This window comes from Biomphalaria glabrata, chromosome 9 (genome assembly GCF_947242115.1).
Source record: "Biomphalaria glabrata chromosome 9, xgBioGlab47.1, whole genome shotgun sequence".
Classification (NCBI taxonomy): domain Eukaryota; kingdom Metazoa; phylum Mollusca; class Gastropoda; family Planorbidae; genus Biomphalaria; species Biomphalaria glabrata.
Window position 1 is genome coordinate 4,743,824 of NC_074719.1, and position 20,462 is coordinate 4,764,285.

At 33.2% G+C, this 20,462-nt stretch overlaps 2 protein-coding genes across 5 annotated transcripts in view; one reads left to right on the forward strand and one right to left on the reverse strand.

The window, feature by feature from the left end:
• The first annotated feature begins 15 nt into the window (after positions 1–15).
• Positions 16–4,371, forward strand: LOC106075265 (selenoprotein F-like). The gene is made up of 4 exons (XM_013236223.2): positions 16–168; positions 1,697–1,870; positions 2,876–2,939; positions 3,340–4,371. Exons 1-4 carry the CDS (start codon positions 124–126, stop codon positions 3,516–3,518), a joined length of 462 nt encoding a protein of 153 aa, XP_013091677.2. The 5' UTR covers positions 16–123; the 3' UTR covers positions 3,519–4,371.
• Positions 4,372–5,079: 708 nt separating this feature from the next.
• The window catches only part of LOC106073500 (WD repeat-containing protein 47-like), a 68,291-nt gene continuing 52,908 nt past the window's right edge, over positions 5,080–20,462 (reverse strand). For all 4 annotated transcript variants that reach the window (XM_056041919.1, XM_056041921.1, XM_056041922.1 and 1 more), the window contains 7 exons: positions 20,035–20,177; positions 19,154–19,323; positions 17,568–17,738; positions 15,864–15,986; positions 14,246–14,346; positions 12,310–12,427; positions 5,080–10,265 (listed from right to left, as the gene is read on the reverse strand). In XM_056041919.1, coding sequence (XP_055897894.1) covers positions 10,117–10,265; positions 12,310–12,427; positions 14,246–14,346; positions 15,864–15,986; positions 17,568–17,738; positions 19,154–19,323; positions 20,035–20,177 — 975 coding nt within the window. In that variant the 3' untranslated portion in view covers positions 5,080–10,116. The remainder of the gene's footprint in view (positions 10,266–12,309; positions 12,428–14,245; positions 14,347–15,863; positions 15,987–17,567; positions 17,739–19,153; positions 19,324–20,034; positions 20,178–20,462) is intronic.

Here is a 20,462-nt window from a genome sequence, read left to right on the forward strand (position 1 = left end):
TGTGTGACTTTTGTGTTCTTTTGTAAAGAAAATCTTCAAGGGCTATTGAAAAACATGAATTGGAAATTTGCTACGGGGTCTAGAATTATTGGATGCTATTTATAAATTATAGCCACCGCTACAATGGCGGAGTGGCTAAATTTTGTCCCTCCGTTGTTATTGTTAATGGTCAGTACGCTAATATATTACTTACATCTAAACTTAAAAAATTACATTTTAAAATAAATGTGTAGATCTAGATCTAGATTTGATCTGCGATAAGTCAATCCGATGGGGATGAGAGTTGAGAGTGAGTGATTTTTCAGTGAGATTCAGATAAATCATAAAGTCAGATTGTGACGATTGTCATAAATTTAATAAAATAAAAAAAAGTCATTCATTGTATTGATTTCAAGAGTCAAGAGTGACTTAGAGTGATGATGTGTTACTGGCTGTTAGAACAGATCTAGATGATCTAATGACTAGAGTTGATAAAGTTGTCTCAACTCAGATACTGAGACTGTCGTCACTGTGTGTGTGTGACTGTCACATCATAAGACTTGTCACTGTGACTGTCTGTAAATTACTAAGTCTAGAGTCACTAGAGTCTAAATAAAATATAGATCTATAGTAAAGTGCGAAGTTCGAGCGCATTAAGCCCGCTGGCAGCAATTTTCAAGTTTGGATTTTTATAGCACTGTAACGGTCTAACCTATGAAAAAACTGATGGTATCTCTGAATTCCTTGTCCTTTTTTCTATAAAAATAGATTGGATTTAATGTATCACTAGGCTTAGTTAAAATTAAATACGAAGTCAAAGAGGTGTAGGGTAAGTATCGCCAAGCGTACTTTTCCTCGAGCGGATTTTTCCCCAGTTAGTAAGCTCGATCGGGTTGGTGGAAGGTTCGAGCAGATCAAAGAAAATATATCTAAAAACATGTTTTAATATTTAATTTTTACTATAAAGTCATTTTCTTTTTACTCCAGCGCAAGAACACTATCCATTGCACCATTTCCGACCCTCCACAACTTCAAATAGTCTCTTTGAGCTGATGAACCATCAGACTTAAAAATAGCCTTAATCCCATTACCCATTTCCTTCACTACCGGGTAGTAAAAAAGAATAATTCCACACCTCCTGAGTTTGACCTCACCATGAACTTAGTCTTTACAAGGAAAAGGAAATAGTATGTGTCGGAAGTAAAGAAAAAAGGTGCATGCGCAGTAGCAATATAGTAGTAATTTGGTAAACATTCAAATAAAAAAGTTATAGCAATAAAAAGTGAACTGTTCGAACCTCTTGTCAAATCGGGACTGCTCGAACTTCGCACTTTACTCTAGATCTCGATCTAGATTCTATTTAATTTCTACTAGTCTAGATTCTACAACTACTGTCACTACTGAATCTATTTAGATAAGATCTAGATAAAATATTTTAGTTCACTAGTTATGAGTAGTTATACTGTATAACTGTTACTCAATCATCAATGTTAGCAGATAAAGAGAGTCTATAAAGTAGATCTAAATAGTATAGTATGCTAGATGTCAACTATGTGGGAGGGCATTACAATGTGGTTGCAATGTAGAGGTAGAATTAAAATCTTAGTGAGTTGCTTGTTGAATGGCTTGTTAAAAGGCTGTATTACATATAAAACATGATTAAATTTCAACTTTTAATGTTTACTTATTTTCATTCTGTTTTCCATCATGATTGTAGGTGTACTTATGTGAGTGTAGTCTAGAGTTTGTTGAAGAATGTGCTCTCAAAGGTTTCACTCCAAACCTGTTGTGTTCAACATGCGAACTGATGGACGACTTCAACTTGAGTCCCATCAAGCCAAGCTGCCTCGAGTGCTGTCAGAAAGATGAGGCCGAACAATCAGGACCTGTTGTAAGTCAATAGTTATTTTAACATACTGTACTTTGGTAAAAAAAAAAATTGAAGGAAATGAAAATGTTGATACTGGCCGGATATGGCAGAAAAGAGTTAGCAGTACTAGGAAATTCCTAGTTATCCAAAAGAGATGAAGAAAATAAAAGAGAGTAGAATTAACCAAAAATGGACCAGTACTCATCCAAAGCTCAAGAAAATCTATGCATATTACAAGCTATGCTGACACAATCCACTTAAACAGTCCTAAAAAGTAAAAAAAAACAACAACAACAGCCGAAGCTTCAAACTGAAAAAAAGCTCTTATAAACTTGAACAGAAATAGCTAGAAATCTGTTCTCTAACATCCAACAGATAGGCCTACTAGCAATCAGTCAAATAGTGACAAGTTGACATTCTTGACCAACATTGAAGCATGAGCATGCAGTCACAAATTACTTAGAAGAGGTGAAGAAAATATTTTTTAGAACCCAAAGGTAGACTAGTTTTTACCCAAACTTCAGGAAAAATGATGAGTATATTACACATTTGTCACTTTTGTACGGGATACAACAGAATGAGACAACATATGTCCTGGAAGCAGAAAATTGTGACAGGGAAATATGTTTTTGTGGAGTATCTCCAAAGCTGCTGTATGGAAAGCTACCTGAACTAGCACTGCAAAGTTCATCTCAGTGATAAGATACACGACAATGAGAGCACAGAAGAAAGAAAAATGAATCATAAACTAGTGATATTTTTTGCAAAAAAACAAACAACAATATTTAAGAATTCTGCTGTGTAAAAGTTTTTTTTTTTTTAAATAAAAAAAATAAATTGTATATTTTAGTTTTGTTGGTGTGCAGGTAACATATAAATGCTTTTATGCACTGTTTTTTTTTGTAAATATATTTAAAGCAAGCATTAAAAAAAAATATTTAAATATTAGATCATATCAGGTCATCATACCTTAAAAAATTATGAAATCTTCTTTTGTTAATACACATGAATTTCTTCTTTTTTAAGAAATATCCGTATGCTGAGCTAGTCGTATGCGGATGAAAATTGGGTCGATTCCCACAAGTACAGGGTACGTTATTTATATGTTTTACTTTTTACGCAAGCAAACAATATAGATACAAATATTTGTATGGTTGAATTTTTGTTTAAGTTTAGTTCAATAATATTTAGTTGTATGATGTATGGGAATACTTGTAGCTCTGGTTAATCTAGGGCTAATGTTGGCCTTCTGCAGTCGTAAGACAAGTATATTCATTTCATTGGCTGTTGTCAGAACATTGTCCCCACACAGCCCCTCTCCATGCAGCTGTTTTGCCAAGGAACATTCATAGCCAACACAGTTTGGTATCAGTGTTTACCAGCGTGTAGCACTGTAGGGCTGATACATGTATAAAAAAATTGTTTAATTCTTTGTAACATCTGCTTGGTTAAGAGTTTTAAAACTTTTTTTATTTGCATTTTGTTTCTAGCATTTGTGAAAAGTGACCGTCCAAACCAGTTTCCAAGGTTGACAGTGCGCTATGTGCGTGGTGCCGACCCCATTATTAAACTTCTGGATGAGAACCACAATGTCGTGGAGACTTTGGGAATCGACAAATGGAACACTGATTCTGTTGAGGAGTTCTTCCTTGAGCATCTCCAGAAGTAAACGTTCCAGTATGACTGACTGACTGACTGAATGATTTGTATGAATGTTATTTGTATGAAAAACACTCATTTCATTACTGAATTATTTTCTTTCTATCAACACAGAGCAGCATTTACTGTTTAAAAATGGTTTATTATTTATAAGGCTAGAAAAATCAAGACTTCTAGTAAGCTAAACATTTTGAATATTCAGTATTGATTTTCAAGCTTATGCAATGCAGATGATGTTAGTTTTTTTTTATTCCAAGCATTACTTTATTTATTGCAATATTGAAGTTGAAAATTCTGCTCGAAGTTTTGGATTCTATTTTTAGAGAAGATATTCAGAAATTGGTAATGTTATTTCTGCAGTGTCAGCCTTGTCAAGTCTAATGTTTAGAGACAGGACAGTTTTATGTCAGATAATAATATAGTTGTGTAAAGAAGATGGCCTAATACATTATAGAACAAACTCAATAGAAATATTTGAGCTTAGATCTTGACTCATTTTGTATTGTTAATGACTGTGTGTGTTAGCTCCCTATCTATTTATAGTAACTTATTGCACATGTTTGTGTTGGGTGCCTGAACTATATCATTTTCACATCAAAGAACATTGATGAATATTGAATTCTTCTTTCATGGATCAGACTATCCACAAACATTGTACTTGACAAGTCTATCACATGGAATCTGTCTATGATACACTGACATCAAACCAATTGGTGTGCCAGTGTTGATGCTGTGCAGACCTCAGTGTGATTCAACTCAGACATAACATTTTATCAACTTTCATTTGGTTTCTTGTAATCTCAGCATTGATAATTCATGTTGAATTAATTTATTGAGGAAATACATTTTGTTCAAAAATAAAATCTTTGTTGTTATTTTATTGATCAGTAGCATTGAAAGTGACAGCATTAAAGAAATTATATTTAAAAAAGTTCCCCTTTCAAATCTTGTGGTCTATTATGGCCAATGATGTAAATGTTACCTGTTTCTGCGGCCCACGGTTAATAAGTGTGTCATGTGGCCAGCACAAAGTTCAACCTTCTTTACTTTTCCCCAACGAATGTCAGGTACCCATTAAAGCAGGGTAGACTCAGGATCAGAGGTGCCCAAAGATTCCGAGATTAAAATCCCAGGATTTAAACCCAGGACCCCTGGTTTGGAAGCCATGCGCTTCTAAAGAAATTATACAAGTCTATTTATCTAGTTGGTTTTTAAATAATATGGATTACCTTTTTATAATTTGATTGTGATCTCAAAAATCCGAAAGTATATTTATATATAGATTGTAATCTAGAATCTAAAAGATCTTTAAAAAAAAATCTGACCAAATACACACCTTCATACTAGATTTAACTCTTTCTCTCCCTAATTATTTACCACATTCTGGTGGAATCAACACTGGTATCGTCAGGAGAGAAAGAGTTAAAAACAAACGCATGCTGACTTGAGTGACTGAAGTATATTATAAAGTAAGCTTCTTCCTGCTGTGAAATAGAGAATTGAGACATGAATACATTTGTTACATTTACTTAATTCCAAATTGACATGAAACAAGAAAACAGAAACTAGTCTGGCACAAAGAAAAAATGTTTATTGTTAAAAGAATTCAATTCGAGACCATCTAATAGTTATCTACAAATACTTTATTAAGTACTGCTGTTACATAATGCGCAGTATCACATCCTGGTCAAATGTTATCAATAGTAAACATATAGTGGTGGATATTCAATACTTTGACAGCAAACTGAACCTTTTAAGTACTTATTCTACCAGCATGTACTATACAATTACTAACAAATTTAATAACTGACCACAAAGCACTTTATCATTGAACAAATTAAGTGAAAGAAATAATAGTTTATCAATGTTGGTGTAATATTGCAATACCCTGAATAAAACATTTAAACACTAACTGTTATAATTGTTCAGAGTATGTCCACCCAACACAATATCTTGTTCATTAAATAAGTCTAGCTGACATAAAATTTCATTGCCCAATTTACTGTGTTAAAATATTTGAATTCTAAAAGTTATAGTTGGACACTTCACTCTCATTAGATATTTTTAAATAGAATATGCTTCCATGACAAACCCCTGCCCCAAATAGTGACGGTTTACCATCCCTTTGGATACGGTCAGTATGAAAGAGAGGCTAGTGTTTACATGTGCCCAACACTCGCAAATTTACCCCCCCAAGCTTTCCCCCAGCAATGGAGAGGTTTCTTAATCTCTAGTTGCATAAGGAAAAGACTGTCTCGTAAGACGTGCAGTGCCATAGAGACCAATACCAATACTTCCATGACTTATCTCAAGGGATAACATCTCTAGTGTAATACTTTTGTGTTCAATTATAAACTGATAATATTAAAAGTATTTACAAAAAAATACATTCATAAAAAAAAAAAAAAGACGTCAGATCTGCATTGAACATATGTGGGTTAGGACGGCAGCCAAACAAAAAAAAAAAGTTTGTACAATATGTAATAACACAGAGTAGCATTAAAAAAAATAAATAAATACACTTTGAGTTTGATATAAGCATGAAATAAATACTGTAGAACGAAGCGCATAGGAAATCATTTTCTGACTTTCAAAACTACGCCAGATAAAATTCAGTTTAGTAGAGTTTACCTTCTATGTGGGTAAGCATTAAAAAATAAGGGTTTCATGTGCAGAACTAACCACCTTACTCAATCACAGATGTCAGTGATGCACTATAGCGCCGTATCAAGAATAGTAGGTATTTAAGCTGAGTGGAGCCTAACAGGTGCACTGGGGATCTCTTGAGAACTTTTGACAGATGTCAGTGATACACTATAGTGCTGTATCAAGAATAGTAGGTATTAAAGCTGAGTGGAGCCTAACAGGTGCACTGGGGATCTCTTGAGAACTTTGACAGATGTCAGTGATACACTATAGTGCTGTATCAAGAATAGTAGGTATTAAAGCTGAGTGGAGCCTAACAGGTGCACTGGGGATCTCTTGAGAACTTTGACAGATGTCAGTGATACACTATAGTGCTGTATCAAGAATAGTAGGTATTAAAGCTGAGTGGAGCCTAACAGGTGCACTGGGGATCTCTTGAGAACTTTGACAGATGTCAGTGATACACTATAGTGCTGTATCAAGAATAGTAGGTATTAAAGCTGAGTGGAGCCTAACAGGTGCACTGGGGATCTCTTGAGAACTTTGACAGATGTCAGTGATACACTATAGTGCTGTATCAAGAATAGTAGGTATTAAAGCTGAGTGGAGCCTAACAGGTGCACTGGGGATCTCTTGAGAACTTTGACAGATGTCAGTGATACACTATAGTGCTGTATCAAGAATAGTAGGTATTAAAGCTGAGTGGAGCCTAACAGGTGCACTGGGGATCTCTTGAGAACTTTGACAGATGTCAGTGATACACTATAGTGCTGTATCAAGAATAGTAGGTATTAAAGCTGAGTGGAGCCTAACAGGTGCACTGGGGATCTCTTGAGAACTTTGACAGATGTCAGTGATACACTATAGTGCTGTATCAAGAATAGTAGTTATTGTATTAAAGCTGAGTGGAGCCTAACAGGTGCACTGGGGATCTCTTGAGAACTTTGACAGATGTCAGTGATACACTATAGTGCTGTATCAAGAATAGTAGTTATTGTATTAAAGCTGAGTGGAGCCTAACAGGTGCACTGGGGATCTCTTGAGAACTTTGACAGATGTCAGTGATACACTATAGCGCTGTATCAAGAATAGTAGATATTAAAGCTGAGTGGAGCCTAACAGGTGCACTGGGGATCTCTTGAGAACTTTGACAGATGTCAGTGATACACTATAGTGCTGTATCAAGAATAGTAGGTATTCAAGCTGAGTGGAGCCTAACAGGTGCACTGGGGATCTCTTGAGAACTTTGACAGATGTCAGTGATACACTATAGTGCTGTATCAAGAATAGTAGGTATTAAAGCTGAGTGGAGCCTAACAGGTGCACTGAGGGTCGAGAACTTTGACAGATGTCAAATACAAGTACACTCTACAGCTGTGTGAACCGTCACAGATTTTAAGTTACTGTAGAAATCTGGGTAAACTGTGAGGAGACCTAGAAACTCAAACTTACAGCTTATAACCCTCAGCTTGGATTCTCAGCACCAAGAACATTATTTGCCAAATCAAATTAACATATGAATCTGTGACATGCTGATGGTACAGTGTTCTCAACACAATACAAAATACTGTGAGCTTAAAACTTGAGTGTGAGAACATGGCCTCATGAGACATAAAATGCTGGTGAAAAGCACGATTATTTAGTGACGTAAGACAATGTACTAACTTTCCAAAAGTACAAATATCCTATCACTTGTGAGAATAGGTTCCAGTAAATCCCTGTGTTTCTAAAAGAGATGTGCATTTCCCAAGCTAAAGTTTTTTTTAGTCCTAAAGAGTTATGTGGATTCCGATAAAGCCTGGAAATGATGAATAAAAGTAGGTGTATACTCAAATACTGGCCCTCACTGTGCTCAACCACCTAGTCACACAGCAACAATGAGTTAGTGTTGACAAAAGTTAAAAGAGTACAAGTTTTTACAAAGTCTATGAAGCATCAAAGAAACAAACAATTGCAATGAAAAACAACATTTGGTTAACACAAAAAATAATAACAAAAAATAAAGTCAATAATAGCTCATTATAAAAAAAAAACATGGCACATTCTCAAACAATGTGAAAGTCTTGTTTTTACAAACTGCCATTTTTTGTTTTGTTTTACACAAATTTGATTAAGAGATGTAAAAAACTAAAATAGGAGACTATTAAGAAACAAAATTATTGGCATATCTAGATGGTTGAATTAACCCTTAAAATGCATGTGGTAGTTAAGCCACTAAAAATCATTATTGTATATCCATTTTGTATGTACTGATTGTAAAATAGCTCAGCACTTTAAGGGTTAAGAGTTGCTTACAGCTTCTTTTTTTTTCTATTAGGAGTTTTTGTATAGAATATTTCTCGGACTCCTCAACTCCTAGTCCACTAATCATAAAACTATGATATCAATATTTGACAGAGAAATTGAGACAGTATCCACTTGTTATTATACAATAGTTTTATTATTATTAGGCAATTGTTATCAAATAAACTATTAAAGTAAATGCAGCAATTAAATCAAGCTAGGCAAGAAGAATAAAATAAGTGTATCTTAGCATTATGTTTCAGTTATGTTTCATGTTAACTTAAAAGAGAATTTTTATTATTATTAAGCAATTGTTATCAAATAAACTATAAAAGTAAATGCAGCAATTGAATCAAGCTAGGCAAGAAGAATAAAATAAGTGTATCTTAGCATTATGTTTCAGTTATGTTTCATGTTAACTTAAAGAGTCCATTTCTAGTGCTATGTTCTGTAATGAGTCCTAAATGTATCACATTAACTAAACTTTGTGTTACACAGAATATAAAGATGAGCATGTAAGTATGTTTATTTCAAACAAACATACATTGTGGTGATGCCAAATTGGCTAATTTTTTAATCAATGTAAAATTACATTACTAAAATCTTGACAAAAAGGGGGGGGGGGGGGCGGAACTCAAAATGTTATTTAAAAAAAACTAACAAAAAAACAGGAAAAGCATGAAAGTCTGCTTCTAAGAGCTGCCAAGAACATGAACAAGAAATACAAAAAAAAGACAAATGAGTTAGAAAAGTTGTCATTTTTTAATTATATGAAATGATCTCACTTGAATTGTTTTTAATCCGTCCAATCATTGGGAGATGTCATAATAACTTGTATTTAAAGTTATTTCAAAATCTGTTTTATGTACAGGTCAACATGATAATGAATTTATCTTTAACAAAAAAAAAAAAAAGGTTGCAAGAGACAGTCACTCACAATACAGAGTAATGAGAAAGTCATTCAGTACAAAACAATGTATAACATTTCTTGTGTAGTTAAAGTGAGATAGTTAGTTATCTGGTTAATAAACCCAGGACTTGTGCACAACAAACAAGGTAAATATAATTTATTTCTCTTTTCTCCGAGTACAGTATTGTACACTTTTGTACAGACCAACCCTCTTGACCAAATAATGTCAGAGATCATCAAGACCTAGATCTATTTGAAACTGGGTGAACCCACTCCTCAAGAACTAAGGTCATAGTCCTATGTAAATATATTTTCACCCTATATCTTCTTTAACTCTTTCTCTCCTAACTGACAATACCAACGTTGATTCCATCAGAACGTGTTAAATAATAATGGAGAGAAAGAGTTAAGGTAGTGCCCCTGGACCAAAAGACACCTAGACCAACGATGAGGAGAAACTAGTTTCTCTTATTTCAAATTGTCTCATCAACTGACTAGCATAATTACAAGAACAATACACACACTATGTGCTACCAACATTTAGTTCTACCTGTTAAGTTACAAAGTAAGTTGGTTTACAGTCTCACAGCATATATTGTATGAATAACAGATGAGGGAGACAAGACTCAATAACATTACATATAGGCAAACAAATGTTTAAATAGTAATGTTTAGATGATGTGGTGAAGACGTCCCAGGAGAAGACGTATCCTCTAGAACTACTGGAGACTACTGTACACTGTGTAGGTGTGCTGATCCGGTGATAATTTTACATGACGGTAGGCAAGCCCCAGCATATTGCCGACCTGTCTGCACTGCTTGTGACGAAAGCAAACTGTGTGGGGTGCCACCTGCCTTGAATGACCTTATCTTTGTGTTCCCCAACGACAACACTCGGCAATGGCCTCAACAGATCACCTGAAACATTTCAAGTTTAGATTTTATTTCAGTGTAAACAACAGTAAGGTGTGAATATAGAAATAAAAAAAAACACAACACTGCTATGTGTCACTCTTAACATAGTGTTTGATGTTTTTTTCTTAACATAGTGTTTGATGTTTTTTTCTTAACATAGTGTGTGATGTTTTTTTCTTAACATAGTGTTTGATGTTTTTTTTCTTAACATAGTGTGTGATGTTTTTTTCTTAACATAGTGTTTGATGTTTTTTTCTTAACATAGTGTGTGATGTTTTTTTCTTAACATAGTGTTTGATGTTTTTTTCTTAACATAGTGTTTGATGTTTTTTTCTTAACATAGTGTTTGATGTTTTTTTCTTAACATAGTGTTTGATGTTTTTTTTTTCTTAACATAGTGTGTGATGTTTTTTTCTTAACATAGTGTTTGATGTTTTTTTCTTAACATAGTGTGTGATGTTTTTTTCTTAACATAGTGTTTGATGTTTTTTTCTTAACATAGTGTGTGATGTTTTTTTCTTAACATAGTGTTTGATGTTTTTTTCTTAACATAGTGTGTGATGTTTTTTTCTTAACGTAGTGTTTGATGTTTTTTTCTTAACATAGTGTTTGATGTTTTTTTCTTAACATAGTGTTTGATGTTTTTTTTTTCTTAACATAGTGTGTGATGTTTTTTTCTTAACATAGTGTTTGATGTTTTTTTCTTAACATAGTGTGTGATGTTTTTTTCTTAACATAGTGTTTGATGTTTTTTTCTTAACATAGTGTGTGATGTTTTTTTCTTAACATAGTGTTTGATGTTTTTTTCTTAACATAGTGTGTGATGTTTTTTTCTTAACATAGTGTTTGATGTTTTTTTCTTAACATAGTGTTTGATGTTTTTTTCTTAACATAGTGTTTGATGTTTTTTTCTTAACATAGTGTTTGATGTTTTTTTTTTCTTAACATAGTGTGTGATGTTTTTTTCTTAACATAGTGTTTGATGTTTTTTTCTTAACATAGTGTGTGATGTTTTTTTCTTAACATAGTGTGTGATGTTTTTTTCTTAACATAGTGTTTGATGTTTTTTTCTTACATAGTGTTTCTTAACATAGTGTTTGATGTTTTTTTCTTAACATAGTGTTTGATGTTTTTTTCTTAACATAGTGTTTGATGTTTTTTTTTCTTAACATAGTGTGTGATGTTTTTTTCTTAACATAGTGTTTGATGTTTTTTTCTTAACATAGTGTGTGATGTTTTTTTCTTAACATAGTGTTTGATGTTTTTTTCTTAACATAGTGTTTGATGTTTTTTTCTTAACATAGTGTTTGATGTTTTTTTCTTAACATAGTGTTTGATGTTTTTTTTTTCTTAACATAGTGTGTGATGTTTTTTTCTTAACATAGTGTTTGATGTTTTTTTCTTAACATAGTGTGTGATGTTTTTTTCTTAACATAGTGTTTGATGTTTTTTTCTTAACATAGTGTTTGATGTTTTTTTTCTTAACATAGTGTTTGATGTTTTTTTCTTAACATAGTGTGTGATGTTTTTTTCTTAACATAGTGTGTGATGTTTTTTTCTTAACATAGTGTTTGATGTTTTTTTTCTTAACATAGTGTTTGATGTTTTTTTTCTTAACATAGTGTGTGATGTTTTTTTTCTTAACATAGTGTTTGATGTTTTTTTTCTTAACATAGTGAATTTATATTATTATTGTTTAAAGAGTTTTCTATTACCAGCTGTCAGTGAAATACAAAGCATATTACCCCCTAGCTATCACAACTAGCTGTTTGTTGCCACACTACAAGACTATTATTTCTTAATTCTTTTATTATTTACTGAGTTGCAAATTAGGTTTCATCAGTTTGAAGGTAAAAGAAAATCCCGTCAAGAAAAATGTAACTACTTATTGTCACATTTTGTTGACTTTTTAATTTTTATTTAAATTTGTCTTACTTCACAGAAAACAAGGAATTATAAAATGAATGACTCCTATTTTAGATGAAATATGTTCCTATGCAGACATCACATATGAAACAATAAAAGTAACAAGACATCAAGAGCTCACCATGGAGATCTGTGATCACTATTCGCTGGTCATACGCAACAGTCAGCAAGTAGTAAGCATTATTAGAGAACCGAGCTGACCGACATTCCCCAGTGTGTGGCTGGAAACTCTGGACAACCTGTGACACAAGAAATTATATTGCAGCTGAAAATTTTAATGCAACAGAATATCAACATAACATATTCAGTCAAAAGCATAATCTTGGAGAGTTTTTAAATTCATGATTTTATACTTAAATGATTATATTAATGTTTCAATACTATGTAATTGAGTCTTGTCAATTGCCATTAAGAAAGTTTACAATGTAGATTATTTTCAGGCAATGCTTTGCAAGTTTAAGTAGAATGTATAATTTTAAGTGATTTCCAAATATGCTAACAATTTAATCTGTGAAGTTTTCTTCAATTGCAATATTCACATCATGACAGGCCAACTACCACATTCGGTTTACAAGTATCTAGAAAAGATATTGTCTATTATCAAACTGCTTATGTTTGTCATTGGACTTTTCATTGAGAGAATTTAATGTTGGCATTCCATTTTTATCTGTGTTAACTCTTGTTACAATTATTATATGTGAATAGATTACTTTTTTGTTTAGATGGCAAAAATGCCTTTTAATATGTTGGTGATCTTCTTTTCTTTGCTACATCTGAAAAGTTTTATGAGTGTATAGTGGAAATAAAGATTTTTCCAGTTTCTAGAATGTTTTTTTTACAAGTACATTGCATTTAAGCCCTCAGCAACATCAACTACTTTAACTGGCCGCCTTGTTAGAGAGTATGCACTTGTAAAATCTGTGTATTTAGTCAAATTGAACAGCACATTCACGTTTTCTACATTTAAATTTAGTTTTAATTTATAAAAAGTCTGTCAGTAACATATCTTTGTTCTACAGAATGTGATAAAAGATGAAATGATCCAAACAAAATAAACAATAAAACAATAACCTGTTTTATGATAGAATTTATTACTTGAAGAACGAAATAAATAATTAGGGTGGCTCAAATGTTGGTTTTACAGATTTGCACTGTGTGTCAGCATGTCCTGGAGAGATTGGAAGAATGCTGCAATGTCGAAGGAAGATGTTTATGTTAACAGGTATAACAAATTTCCCACTGCTCTAGTATCAAATTTTCAAATAAATAGTCGATGTGATAATTGGAAACCTACTTTTGGGCCACCCTGTATATAAAAAAAGCTTATATTTAAAAATTGTAAACCAATACCACTAGTTTAAATTTAATAAGAACAAACTGCTCCAACAATTGTTCTCCTAAAATCTATTTTGTATAAACTAGGACAAGATAAATCTGTCAATGTAATGGAAACATTATTTAAGTGACTAAAGTATGAGAGTAAAGTATCCCTTTCAGGGCAGATGATGTAAAAGTCATTTATTTCAAGTGTCCCACTGTTAACAAGGGTGTCATGTGGCCAGCACAACAACCAACTGCCTTTCCTTTTTCTCAACTAATGACAAAAGAGTTGGGTGGACTCAGGGGCGCCCCCAAAGATCCTGAAATCTTAAGTTCCAGTCTTCACCGGAATTCGAAATGTAATACTAATAATTGTAATTGGCTAGAGTTACTGCAGCGATCGGACCCCATGACGACCTGCTAACTATTGTAAAAAAAGGCAAGCTTAAAATCTATGGCCATATTACAAGATCTGCTGGGCTCGCAAAGACCTTCCTTCAGGGAACAGTACCAGGAAAAAGAAGAAGAGCAGACAAAGCGATGGGAGGACAACATAAAAGAATGGACGGGCCTACCATTGAAAGAGGTTCTAAACAAGGCAAAAGACAGGGAGGAATGGAGAAAGACAGTCAGCAAGTCTCGCTTGGTGCCCCAACGGTCCAACTGTCTAAGGGATAGGTAAAGGTAAAATGTAGGATTTATTCTCATACAATTTTTAAGTGTCTAGTCCAACTCACCTTGGCTCCTCTAATATCATACAACATAACAACACCATCTTCGTGGCCAGAAACCATCAGCCTACCAGATGGATCAACACAGACAGATGCATAGGGACTGCCTGTAAAGACAGTGAAAAGCTTTAAATTAATACTGATTAAGAATAAGTCTACTAGTACAAATGGTTAAAAATTCTTTCAATGAAGAATAAGCCACAGTCGAGTCTGTCTAATAGATGTTGACATCTATGACGTCACTATTAGTGTCACCTTCAAAGTCCATCTCATAGAGTGTGTCGGAAACAAATATAAGAACATAACAATTTATATTACAGTCTCAAAAGACAGTGCTGGAGTAGACTTATATTTCTCTTGAATATTTGCATTCAATTGTCACACATCAGGATAGCAAAAAAGGTGGCAGGTGTGGCCTATAACAACAGAAGTTCTCTAGTTGAGTTGAAATATCATCACAACACTTTTAGTTAACTAGCTTATTCTTAACTACAATATAAAGGGGAGATAAGAAAGATCTGGCAGTGTTATGGAGTGTGTGTATGTTTCTATGGTGACGGTGGGAAAAGGTTTGCTACGCAGCATGAATGATGCAAGATGAGCGGCATGCCGTCAGTTGTCTTGGTTGGCCACACACGACTCCAAAACGCCAGACTGAAAAGACATGTTTTTTGTAGCGAGTTAGATTTTGTTCAGAATACCATTTTATATTATTACTATCTACTACATTGATTTCGGTTTATATCAAGTTAAATTTGTTTATATTGTCATAAAAGTTATATTTACTATTGAAAAGAAGTTATTCAAGTTATTTCATGATTGACATGTTAAAATATAATACACAGACAGCGTTTTAGTTGTCTGCCAGCAATTTGGTGATTTAAGTCAATGTCCGTCCACAACAGGCAGTTTCTATTTAATGATTTGATTGCCAGGGGAACAAAGGAGTTTTTGTGTCTGTTTGTCTTTGCTATAGGTGTCTTGTATCTCTTTTGTGATAGTAAAATTTAAAAATCCTGACTCAAAGGGTGATTTTTTATCTCTAGAATCATTTTAGTTTTTTTTATGAATGTTTTAGCATTATAGCATTATAGAAGTTTTGTTTTGAATTTGAGACCTGAAAGTCAATAAGATGGGTGATGGGTATGTAAAGATCAAGTTTTTTGATGACTCAGAACTCTCCCTTTGGTAGCCAAGTACTTTTCTTTTCTGTTAAACTTGTCAACTTGTCTAAATGATGTCTTTTTTTTTTTATATCATAAAAATTAGTCTACATGACTTATCCTTACTAAATTATAACAAAACAAAAACAAACAATGGCTGTAATAACTGGAATTACGTGAAATAAAGTGTCATTTTGACCTGCTGCATTCACTACTTAGCAAGTTTGTTCTGGATGTATTTATAATGAGTAAACGTGTGGTCTAGTTAGATCTGGTTTAAAAATTATACTATCTGTTTAAAACTTTTTAAAATCAGTTGTCATTTCAGCTCTTGTAATTATGTTTGTAATGTTATCACAGCGCCATGAGACTACATCATGTTAGATGTTAGTTTGTTAAAGCACTCTATAAATTAAATTATTATTAAGATATTATTGTCTAGCAACTTAGTATAAGTTTACCTGAAGGAGCAGGTACTACTGTGATAGGAGTAGACGCCCTAAGATCCCAGAACCTAGCAGTCTTGTCTTGAGAACCACTGACAAACATGCAGCCTCCCCAAGTGTGCAGAGAATAAATGTGAGCTGAAAAACAGTTCACATAACAAACTTGTAGCATCAAACAAATTGAAGTTTATACATGTCAACAGATTGTACCTTGTGCTATTGGAATTTCAGCCAAAAATATCTGGCCAAGAATGATTGTTAAAAATATTTAAACAAATTAGGTATAGACATTTTTAAAGTTGGAAAGTTGTAGCATCAAACAAATTGAAGTTTATACATGTCAACAAATTGTACCTTGTGGTATTGGAATTTCAGCCAAAAATATCTGGCCAAGAATGATTGTTAAAAATATTTAAACAAATATTTAAACAAATTAGGCATAGAAATTTTTAAAGTTGGGAAGTTAATCTTCTTCTTCATCTGGACAGCTTTTTTGCTGCTAAAGCTACAAACTATTGCAGTCTGTGTCAAGGGAAAATAGTGTGCTGGGTTTTCAGTGTTCCACACTGCCATACAAACTATTTGTTATGCTGAGTTGTTGTGGTCAAAGGGTCTGCAATGGTGAATTGAATTGGTGTGTTCAAAGAGGGTAAAGAAAATAGTAAAAGTTTCAAGAGGATGGGAATCTGTTGTTACTTATGTTTTCTTGAAAGTAACTCTTTAAAGTTTAAAAAAAAAAAAAGAATGTCTAAAAGAGATTATTTTGTACACATTAAACAATAGCTTTAGTTAAAGTTTTTAAGTTAGTTAGTACTTAGTTTTCAGTCATATCAAATTGAAATCTAAGTGGAAACAACAAAAGTACTAGTACTTTAAGTAAGCATACATTTTTCAGTTGCAATTTACAGAAATTTGGTTTGTTTGTTTTTTTAAATGTTTTGATGTTCCTGTAGAATAATATTATTACATTGTATCTAAAACCTGCAGGATGGCAGGAGTTTGGCAGTGGGCAGCGTTTGAACCCAAAGAGATGACAGTCCAGCGCGCATACCACACAACCAGGAAGTTGGTTTTTTAATTGTCTAAGTTTGTTTCTTAAAAAAATTTTGTCTAAGTTTGTTTCTTAAAAAAATTTTGTCTAAGTTTGTTTCTTAAAAAATTTTGTCTAAGTTTGTTTCTTAAAAAAATTTTTTGTCTAAGTTTGTTTCTTAAAAAAAATTTGTCTAAGTTTGTTTCTTAAAAAAATTTTGTCTAAGTTTGTTTCTTAAATAAATTTTGTCTAAGTTTGTTTCTTAAAAAATTTTGTCTAAGTTTGTTTCTTAAAAAAATTTTTTGTCTAAGTTTGTTTCTTAAAAAAAATTTGTCTAAGTTTGTTTCTTAAAAAAATTTTGTCTAAGTTTGTTTCTTAAATAAATTTTGTCTAAGTTTGTTTCTTAAATAAATTTTGTCTAAGTTTGTTTCTTAAATAAATTTTGTCTAAGTTTGTTTCTTAAATAAATTTTGTCTAAGTTTGTTTCTTAAAAAATTTTGTCTAAGTTTGTTTCTTAAAAAATTTTGTCTAAGTTTGTTTCTTAAAAATTTTTTGTCTAAGTTTGTTTCTTAAAAAATTTTTGTCTAAGTTTGTTTCTTAAAATTTTTTTGTCTAAGTTTGTTTCTTAAAAAATAAAAAAAAAATGTGAACATAACTAGAAATAACATTGTATCTCATTAGTTATCTACCTGTGTGTCCAGCCATTGCTCTAATGGGTGCTCCAGACTCGCAATCACTGACATATATCTTACAGTCACCAGCACCACCGCTGATGAGAATGGAGGAGCGGTTGGTCACATCCTGCATAAAAACAAGGTCCCGCACTGTTCCATCATGGAACCCTAGCTCCATACTGGTACCTGTCAGAGAGTGAAGTAAAAGTAGAATCTAAGAGTATTTTGTTTTAGAGAAAAAACAGGTCAAACGAAAAACTTTGGCCTTGGGAAACTAACAATGCGTCCTAAATGTCACTAGACTGACCAAAATCTCAATGAATAGGAAAAAAAGAACTGATAGGAACATAAAGGCATGATGCAAAAGTTTGCATTAGACTTTATATGTCAGTATATTAGAAGCTGATATGTAATCTTAAAAAGTGAAGCAACACTGAAATACATGACCAAGCTACTATTAATATGAGGAAGGAACAAAGTATAGACAAGTGCTGGGCAAACTGCGGTCCATGGGCCAACTCCAGCCTGTAGAATTGGTTAATCCGGCCCCCTATATTGTAATATAAGAAGTTAATACTGTAAATTCCTAAATATAAAACTAATGCATTTAATAACAAAATTACTCTTAGAAATTTTAGCTCTATTTGTTTTTAATTGGCAACATTTAGGTCAAATTTAGTGTCCTTGACATTGTTTAGTCAATTGTGAAAATCTCCAATTAAAAAAAAAATATTATGGCCCACCAAAATTTTTCCTTTAAGTTTTTGGCCCGCAACGTTTGCCCATCACTGGTATAGACAATGATAATGCTGCTACTAAGAGGGGAGGTGAGGGCTTATTTAATCAAAGACTGTAGGAGCTTATGACAACATACTGCATGACTCTCTACAAATACTGCACAGCATGAGATAAACAACCCAAAAGCTTGACAACTCTGGCTCCAAATGAGATTCTTTAATGAACCTAATACATTAACAGTCAATAATAAAATGGCAACAGGAAACACTGACTGTACAAATGGTTCACTCTACAGTTAACCATACTGCCGTACTAAACTCTACTGGTCTCGTTATGTCTCATCCTGACTCGTACTGCTTCACTCTGGACTTGCTGTCAGTCTTGCTGTGCTGAACTGTCCTAGAATCGAGCTGCTCTGACACATTTGCTCTTTATATAGGATCCATCAAATCCCTCTCCTGCTAAATCACAGAAAAAGGCCAGTCTTTTCTACATGATCGTATGACCATATCGTAGATGATATTCACATGGAGAACATACCAACATTTCCTGTAGGTGCAACCCTTGTCACAGTTGAACCTCACAGCAAGCTGGCCTGCATCACATGTTAACTGCTCACACACTTCTTCCCCTACTCCTGTCAACCACCATGGTTATAAAAATACTGTGTGACTTAACCCTAGGTGTTAAGTCAGTCTCCATTAAAAAGTTTTATAGCAAATCTCTTTTAGTAAATGTTTATTCTCTTTATGATAATTTTTAAAGACTTTTTGATTCTAGAAACAAAACAAATCTTCCTTTTCAGAGCTAATTAGTGCAAAAAAAAAATAATTTCTAATTACTAAGTTTCCTACTGGTCTGACCTTCAGCACTGAGCGTGTCCTCATTGAACCTGGTCAGCTTGATGGTCTTGTCATTGCTCCCAGTGGCTATCAGGTCACCCAGTGGGTTCCAGGCACAACAGTAGATGGAGCCCTTGTGGTGCTTTGCATGTTTGTAGACTACACTGGTCTCATAGGCCACATGCTCCTCTCTGGATTGAAAGAAAGATATGAAGGATGATAGAGATTTACTTTCATAGTAATAAAATCAACATTTGAGTTAAATGTGTCATTCAAGTCTATGAATATTTAACAAGTCATGTTTTAGAAAGTATGGATGTAGCAAGTAATGTATTAGAATGAAAATAGATCTGTGCAAACCAAATGTCCTCATTTTGTTAAAAAAAAAAAAAAAAAAAAAAGAATATCTGAAAATTATAAAATATATCAAATACCAGTTTCTGTAATCTTTTTGTATTCTTTTGGGAAAAAAGGGAGGGCATTCTTCTTCTTATCTACTTAAAATAAGCTTTAACTTTACACAACTGTATTTAAGGTATATACTTTTAGTTAGCCAATGTATAAATGTATAGAAACTTGCTAAGCTGATTTTTAGTAATCAAAATTTTTAAAAAAAGTTCTTGGGGAGTTTGTAATGTGTAAGCTTTTTAAAAAAAATTATGTTAGTTTCTTATTAACTAATGTCTTATTAAAAAAAAAAAAAAAGCTCAATATATTCAATTATTTGCTACTAACACACAAAATGCACAGTTATTTAATGCGGACAAAAAAAATTTGCATTAAATTATTCTCATAAACTACTGATTTGACGTAATGACGTAAACTGCACATTTTAACACATGTATTTAAAAAAAAATGGTGAAAAGCAACCCAGACAGTAAATATAAAACCCAGCTACTGACCTTAAGTTGCCCATATTTGGGAAGGCACACACCCTCAACATCTTGGAATTGGAGCCCAAGGCATAAAAGTTACCTCTGGGGTGAAAAGCAATGGCTCTGATGGCCTGTTGGTCTTCAATTTTGGTCACTGGGATGAAGCCAGGCTGTGGTAAAAAGAACAACAAAAAAACCAAGAGATAAATTAATTATTATAGCTTTTATATAGCGCTACTTTTATGCTTATAGCATGCTCAGAGCTTTGGTCCAATCTCATTTGTGGACCACTGGGGGGGGAGGGGGTATCTAGGAGTTGGTTTTCCGTGCTGCCTCTAGGTGCTCAGTAAACGCAACTCTGCCTGAGTCGGGTGTCCAATCTTGAGCCCCCTTCTAGGTAGCCAAGACAAGCCAAGCCAAGTTCAAGCGCACTTAGCCTCTTGACCACGCTTCCC